We start from the raw sequence: 8,620 nt of genomic DNA, 5'->3' as shown, positions 1-8,620 counted from the left end.
CTTGCTTCCCAGCCCCAGGCGCACCCTGCATCTGTGCCACGCTTTGAGATTTGCAAGAACAGAGGCATTCAAACGCGTATTTGGCATACAAAAATTTATATTCAAATTGTGGGCACGGTACATGGAGTAGAATGCTTCTCTTTTCTCCCTCATCACTCCCTTCCAAAGTCAAATCCGCTTGTGTTTTACAGTGTATTCACCGAAGCAAACGGATTAACCAGTTGGGTACACTTAACACGCAACTGTAACCACAAGTAAGGACTCAGGACATAGGATCCAATTCATAAGATTGTGTGCACCAGATCAATTGATATGAACTATTTGATTCAACAAATGCATATAGCAGTGGCAGTATATACACCACAGTACCACAGAAGCTAACACGCTGAAAAAGAATTCAATCTTCGACATGCGACTGTGTGTGCAGATCTTGGATCATCTCAGGGCATACTAGACTGAGTCTGATTGCCTTCCACCCAGCATACTGCAGTGAGGCGATGTTCAATCGTCATTCTCTCAAACAAAGATATGGAGTATTCTACTTTACCCTTGACATGTTTATGTATTGAGATGTTGAAAGGGAAGCAACATCTTCCTTCAGAAAGTGAGATATTGTCTGCTGAGCATAATTCTGCTGCTCACATCGGACAAATAAGAATGTCAGCTCTCAGGTGCTACCCACGAGAGAAGTTTTTGCTCAACCTCCTGCCAGTTATGAACCTTGGTCACCAGCGGATGTGATTGATCCACACCAGTTTTGCACCAGGGATACGTGTTATCATAATCAAAGAGCAGAACCCTCATTCCATCCTCAGCGCATTCTAAAGCGTATCTCGGGTTATCATCTATTAAGACCTGAGCACCAAAAGATCTGCAAAAGCATTCCGTAGTGTCTGTAAGACTAGCTGAGAACATGTTGTGACAGCTTAAAATGAGATAGTAAATGGCAGTTTTAAAAATAATCATTTTTTAACGTCCTGTAATCCTAGTCAGACTGCATGTCCGATCTTCTAATGTGACAGGAAAGTAGAATAACGTTCCTCTGACAATCATACCTGCAAATCTCCGATTTTGGCCTTGATTGGCCTTCCAAAGCAAAATGATTCCCAAAATGGATCTGCTCAAATAAGCCTGGATAAAACTTCTCAATCCACTCTAATGTGTGATTTTTTATTACATCCTGGCGAGATCTTCGAAAGGAAGGGTGTCATTAAGCAGGCAGCACATAATAGAAGATAAACTGATCACATCTCTAAATTCAAATGATTGACTTACGTTACTACAGACAGGCTACAGAACGAAGAAAGATTTTGGAGAGCATCTCGAGCGCCTGGGATAGGATGGACACCATCTTGAAAGTAATGGGTTGTAAAGAACTCATGGACAAGAAGATTAGCTGCAGCAATTTAGAGAAATGCTTGATGTCATACAGTGCATTTGATATAAAGAAGCAAACCGTGATGAAAAATACTAGAATCAAAGACATACCTTTTTCTCGAGAACAATTCCATATCTGCATAGAGTATTGCAAACAGATGCAAGACGAATTACACACTGATCAAAGGAAAAATATAGCAGGAATTCAAGTTTTTGTAGGAAAAATAACGCACCCTAAAGAACTCATAGACATGGTATTCTGATACTGAGTGATTCCAAGAGTACCGCTCGGCAATAAATCTGTTCAGAGCAGCAAGAAAGCTTCCAAGAACTGCACGATATAAATAGCACCATAATGAGAATTGATCAATTATAAGGAAGTGAAAGACAATGTTACTTAGTAAAGTATGGTAACCATGACATGTATGTTATCGCAATAATTTTCAGTTCACAGTTTGATTCTAGACTAAGCACCATGAAACCCAGGCACTAAAGAAAGGAACTATTTATATATTCAACAAACATGTAAGTTCAGCCTTGCATAGTCCACAGCTCTATTACAAAGATGTAATTTCACAATACCTTCATCCACATCAACAGCAACCACCATCTTAGTCGGCACAGGCTGCTCAGGGAAATCAAGGCGCTTCCCCCGCCGGAAAGCGCCATTTCCATCCACAGTCTTCACGCCCACCTCTTCCGACAGCTGAACCTCCGCGTCACGGACGAACTGCCGCTGCGGGGCAAGAACCCGCGCCTTGATCTCCACCGCATCGCCATCGCCACCATCCGCCCTCCTGAACCTGCCGCCGTCTTGCCAGTTCAGGCACCCCTTCAGGCTCAGCGCGCTGCCCGGCGCGAACCTCCGGCCGACCCCCAAATCCAGGACGCCCTTCCTCCGCCCCTCGCCGTACGCGCCCGAGTGGCTAAAGCTGCAAAAGCAGGCGCCTTTGGCGGCGGCGGCGGGCGGCGGCGGCATGGCGGGGCTCCTCCTCCCCCTCGGCGGCGGGCGCAGGCGATCCAGCAACGACCGCACGGCTCCTCCTCCTCGGCTTACCATGTCGACACGCGCATTCCCCTGCCAAATCACAGGAAACCTGCCAAGCCCGCGCACGCACGCCACGGATCAGATTCCCCCGCCCGAGCCGGAGCCCACGGAATCCGCGAGACGGCGAAATCTAGAGAGCGCGCGGCACGCAATCGACGGCGGCAGGATCCCGTACCTGCGGACGCGAGATCGGATCGGTTGGAACCGCCTCCCCGGCGTGCCGGAGCCCTCAGTCAGTCAGTCTCCTTCACGCCTTCCGTGTGATCCGGGCGCGCGGGAATGGGGGAGGGGATCGCCGCGCATCCTCCGAACTCAGATCGCGAATCTGGCCGGGGGAGCTCCGGAAAGAAATCCGAGGAAAATTCTAATTCTCGGGGTGGGATATGCTGGCTGGAGAGATCGGAGTGGGCAAGGCGGATTTCTTGGGTTTTTCCTCTCCTTTTTTTCTTGTTCTCTCGTGCTCTGACGTTTTGAGGGTTTCCGTTGCTCTTGCGCAATTATTTCGTGCGTCTTTTTGGGTGTGTGGTGCGGCGGTGATCGTGGGCTCGTTTCTTTGCCTTTTCTTTTTGGAACAGGGGCTGCTTATAATAGTTTTTCTTTCGCCTTTTTGCTGTCTTTTGCGGCCAAGTCCTGTAAAGCTGGATATTTATTTGTCAGTGTAAATTTTTATCACATTTGAGGGCTTCTTAGCATTGCGGGTTTTAAAAATGTAGGAATATAGAAGAAAAAGAAACAAAGGATGAGATGTCACCAACCATGGAATATTTTGGAATTCTGCAATATGTGCATTTGGATGGTACACAGAAGTCAAACACATGAATTTTGGAGAATTGCGAAGAGAAGGTGATGGGTAGAGCGAAAATGGATTCGGCTTCTTAAGGAAAAATAAAATGAGGTTTCCATGCAATGTGGGCATAGGAATAGATTTCATAGAAACTTAGTAGTCCCAATCATATGATCTAATGGGTTTCCATGGCAAAAAATTCCTTAGAATTCAAATCCTCCAAAATTCTTAGGAAAAACCTACAATTTAAACATGCCCTAAATGAATTATGATAATCTTATTGGCCCGATTTTTCTTTTGTATACAATTTGTCTCTTTAACCAGATTTTCCAATTTTTTGTGCTAATTTCAGACAACATATGACAAAATAAATATTGATCGCAAATTGAGCATTATCGATTCACAATCATCGACATTTAAGTACATAAGCACATAAAGAGCTATCTTATCGTTGCCAACTTTACTTATCGGGCATCAACGGGGTTTGTTTTTCACAAAGCTCAACTATTGGTCATCAGTGCATAATTTTTATTTATTTGACGTATTTGAACCTTGTTATTCTCTCGATGCAGAACTCCAAAAATTAGTATGTCCTATACGTTTTTAAATAGAACTTGAGATTGCAAAAATCTCCACCCACAAGGACGAATGCGACAAGGCACGAGGAATAATATGCAGATAAATTATCGCAAAAAAGCAGGGCTAATAATGATATATTTATTATAGAATAGATAAGTATGACTATCATACCAAAAAGAATGGATTTGCAATTGAGTTTTTATAACCTAGTCATGACGGAATCGTGTGTTTTTGTGTCAAATGAATTAAGAGCATCTCCAGGAGACTCCCCAAAAACTCCCCTGATAAGTGGTTATTACGAACTTTCCTATAATTTAGAGAGGTTTTTGCAGTGGGAATGCTTTCTCAGAACCCCGATAATCTGGCGACCTATGGCGGTTGTCCAGTGACGACAACGATGATCTAGCAACCTACATCAGCGGTGGCCCGGCGACACACGGCGGCGATGACACGGTTGTCCACTGGGTGCTTCAGCGGGCGACGCAATGGCGCGGGGCTACTTAGGCGATGCGCTCACGTGACACTTATTGAGAGAAACATTGGGAGAGGCCAAATTTTACAATACATGTGAGGAGATGGGCTGATTAATGAAACATCCCAATAATTTATTTGAAAAAAGGAAGTACTACATTGAAGCATGTTATTTGGCTCAACTCTTTCAATACGAAAAGATTTGTTGGAAAAAAGGAGGCTCTTTTTTCCCCTCCCAATACAAAAAAAATATTGGAAAAAACGGAGGCTCTCGGAGATGCTCTCTAACGAAGTAGAGGCTCATGGTCATGGGTGCAATTCTGCATGATTTAGATCACACCGGGGTTAGGTTGAAAAAAAGACGACCTCGCTTTCTGGCCGGCTGGGGATTGCAACTTTGGGAATGTATCGCGTCGGCGTTTAATGCTTTTCCTCGGGATGCGAAATCCATGTCGGCATCCGAGAATATTCATGGCTCTCACTCACCTCTCGTCGTCGTGTGGCACGACGCTGCGCGGTGCGGTGTCGTGCAGCGCGTTTCTTTATGCTGGACAGGAGAAGTGCCAAGCGTGAGGTGTGAGGTGACAAGTTTGGCTGGTTGTTCTTCCATATCCCATGGCCATGGCAATGACGTTTTATTCTGCCTTTTCTTTTGCGTGCGTTTGTTTCCTTGAAAAAAGGGCCAGCTTTCTTCTTCTTTTTGGGGAAAAAAAATGCCAGGTTGCGGGCTACGCTGTCGCCGTGTAAACGCGACGTGTAGGTGGCAGTCACTCAGTTCACTCACTCTAGACACGTGATGAGATGTCACCTCCTTTTATGCGGTCATACGTTGGCACTATGAAAAAAGGCATTTGTTTTCTCTTACAAACACAAACCACTGCCGCTTTTTTGCGTTCAATCTGAGAGCTTTATTCAACAAAAGAACTTCTAGCTCTCCATGTCTGTCCAACTCTCGGTGACCATCAACGAGCAAGCATGCTTCACACAGAGGTGGGCTGGTACGTTGGTAGATCTGTTTACATGTTGAATAACAAAAGACGTAAAAGAGGAAGCTAGTTCTCCAATCTTTAAAAATAAGGGTGCCACTATAGAAAAACTATTATGTCGAGTGTTTCAGAGGTTAACGGCCTCTAGGCAGTCTGTCTCCATAATCACATGTGAGAAACCTCGCAAGCTTGCAAAGATGACGCCGTCACGGAGCGCCAAGGCCTCACCTATGAATGGATCCGTGACCCCCTCGTGGGGTTTACTCCACGCTCCCAACAAAGTCGAGGTTGAACATGCCACACCTCCTGCTCCAGCCTTGTCTGTATCCATGTTGATAGCCGCATCAGTATTAATTTTGACAACACCCTCATCGGGAGGTCGCCACCCATGTCCAGGAAGGATCGAAGCATGTGAAGAAGGAATATCAAGTATCACCAAATCTTCTCTGATGCGTCTCACTATGGCCAGAGGATCAAGTTTCTCTCCATCATGGGTAATTCTATTTCTGGAGTGCCATATTGCCCACACACATAACGGAGATCATTTGAGCTCTCTCCACCACTAAAAATTGACTGTCACAAATAATATCTCTGGACCATGTATCTGGGTGCGGCCTCGGTCTTCTAACACCAAGTAGCGCATGTGCTTGTTCCCAGAACAATTTGGCATGAGAGCAATGCACTAGAGCGAGCATCAAATCCTCATCCATCGCAAGGCAGACATTGCATCTGCTAATGGGTAGTATATGCCGATGTTTTAGTGTGCCTTTATCCGGAAGAATGCCCCTCACCACTCTCCACCAGAAGACACGAACCTTCGGCAAGACCTTGAGCTTCCACAACATCGTCCACATCTGTTCATTGGTCTGTGAAGTATTTGTAGCCGTCCCTTCATCTAGAGCGACACACTCTTTCTGATTCACTAGAGCACGGTACGTTGATTTTACAGAATAGATGCCATTGCCTTCATGAGCCCACACACGAAAATCCTCACCCCCTCCCCCGTTGCGTAAAGGGATATTTAAAATTGCATTCGCATCGGGTGAGATGAAAACATCACGAACCGGCTGAGATCGCCAAGTCCAATAATCTTTGTCTATAAGTAGACTGGCGAACTCCAAGGTGGTTCCTCCTGGCATCACCCTAGGAGAGAGTGAGGGAGTACCCGGTATCCACCTATCATTCCATATGGATATAGTAGTCCCGTCGCCAATTCTTTTGATCAAGCCTGAAAGTGCTAGTATTCGACTAGAGGGGGGTGAATAGGCGATTTTTATGAAAGTCTTCAAAACAGGGGAGTTTTGAAGACAAACAATAGAAATGAACCTTTTGATATGCAACGGAAGGTAGACTACACTAGACAAGCCATAGTCAAGTAAGCAATATAGTGAAAGCATGAAGACTATCAGCAGCTAGGTAGTATGGATCAGGATGGAAAGATAATATGAAGCCCAACAGACAACAGTCTTCACACAGTGAAGTCAATCAGATCAGGCAAGTGGGCAAAGACTTCACGAAGACAAACTGTAAGTAAGGTGAGAGAGGAAGGATAGAACTAGTCGCTCAGAGAGGACATGAGATTTGTTGGACCAGTTCCAGTTGCTGTGACAACTTTACGTCTGGTTAGGGAGGTTGAGATTCAACTCAGAAGACCGTGTATTCACCTTATTCCCCTTGAGCTAAGAACACTTAGTCCTCGCCCAATCACTCTGGTAAGTCTTCAAGGGAGACTTCCAAACCTTTACAGACTTTGTTCACTGGCAATCCACAATGACTCTTGGATGCTCAGAACATGACGCCTAACCGGCTGGAGGATTCACAGTCCTCAAGTGTAATAAGTCTTCAGATCATGCGGACAGAAAGACTCCAGTGATGCCTAACACTCTTTGGCTCTGGGTGTTTTGGGCTTTGTCCTCGCAAGGATTCTTTCTCAAAGGCTTCGGAGGTGGGTTGCTCTCAAACAAAAAAAGTCGTGCACTAACTCTAAGCAGCCACCAATTTATGGTGTAGGGGGTGGGCTATTTATAGCCAGGAGACAACCCGACCTGATTTGTCCAAAATGACCCTGGGTCACTAAGGAACTGACACATGTCCAACGATCAGATTTCAAACACATGTGGCAGCTTTGCTTGGGCTACAAGCCAAGCTGACCCATCCAGCTCTGGATTAGATTTGCTCTCATTGTCTTTGCTCGAAGACATAGGATTTGGTTGAGCATCACATCAGTCACTCTGACTTTGTTCACTTGGACCCCACTTAACAGTGCGGTGGTTCCTATCACTAGTAGAAAACGGAGCTTTAAAACCAGTTCGTAAGGGCCTTTAGTGCCGGTTCTGCAACCGGCACTAAAGGGTGGAGACTAAAGCCCCCACCCCCCCTTAGTACCGGTTCGGCACGAACCGCCACTAAAGGCCCACCACGTGGCGTGAGCTCACGTCGTGGTATGGAGGACCTTTAGTACTGGTTGATGTTACCAACCGGTACTAAAGATATATTTTTTTGAACTTTTTTTTTGAAAATTTTGTAAAAATATTTGATTTTTTTGATTTTTGATTTTTTTGAATTATTTGATGATTTAGTCTCTAATCACCCCTCTTAACTGCTCAAGTGTGGATCACTCATTCCAAATCGTCTAACTTCCCGGCCGGTCACCCATCCTCTCACTCCCCCAGCCTGAGCACACTTAACTTCGGAGTTCTATTCCCCCTACTTTTCAAGTCCGCACTTGTTGTTTTCCTGACAAATGTAAGTTGTCAATCCTATTAACCCTCAACAGTTTAGCTTGAGCATTTGGTCACACGTTTTACCATTTGAGTTTGGAACTATTATTCTAAAAAACACTTAATAACACTAATATTTCTTGAATAAGTTTGACCATAGTTTGACCATAGTTTGACCAGATTTGATCATAGTTTGACCAGATTTGACCAAAATTCAAAAATTTGAAATAATTATTTAGTAACACTAATATTCTTGAATAATTATGTAGCAACATTAATACTTCTTGAATAATTAGTTTGACCATAATTTGACCAGATTTAACCAAAATTAAAAAAAACTGAAATTTGAGCATATCTTTTTTTCCTTTTGGAAGTTGAGGATTCTAAAAAATTGCAAACAGGCCATAGGAAGTCAAAATCGGATGCGGATTTTTGTGCTGAATTTTTTGATATATTATACATTTTTTCCGACATCGTATGCAAAAGTTATAGCCGTTTTACATTTTCCCTACACTTTTTGCAAAACATGTCCAAATTTAAGTTTTTTAATTTTCCTAACTAGTAGATGTAGTAATATAACTACATCTCGAAGAATAGTATTTTTTTGAATTTTTTATCATTTTCTTTTGTATTTTTCAAAACCGAAATGGCGATA

General features: G+C 44.1%; 1 protein-coding gene across 1 annotated transcript; it reads right to left on the bottom strand.

Moving 5' to 3' along the window:
- Nucleotides 1–255: 255 nt before the first annotated feature.
- On the bottom strand, nt 256–2,972 carry LOC119337058. The gene is made up of 7 exons (XM_037609160.1): nt 2,601–2,972; nt 1,960–2,474; nt 1,611–1,708; nt 1,489–1,513; nt 1,276–1,396; nt 1,056–1,190; nt 256–871 (listed from the first exon to the last, which is right to left on the bottom strand). The coding sequence occupies exons 2-7, from the start codon at nt 2,435–2,437 to the stop codon at nt 661–663; spliced, it is 1,068 nt and encodes a 355-aa protein (XP_037465057.1). The 5' UTR covers nt 2,438–2,474; nt 2,601–2,972; the 3' UTR covers nt 256–660.
- Nucleotides 2,973–8,620: the final 5,648 nt, after the last annotated feature.

Source organism: Triticum dicoccoides, chromosome 7B (genome assembly GCF_002162155.2).
Source record: "Triticum dicoccoides isolate Atlit2015 ecotype Zavitan chromosome 7B, WEW_v2.0, whole genome shotgun sequence".
Classification (NCBI taxonomy): Eukaryota; Viridiplantae; Streptophyta; class Magnoliopsida; order Poales; family Poaceae; genus Triticum; species Triticum dicoccoides.
This window is presented reverse-complemented; position numbering and strand designations above follow the sequence as displayed.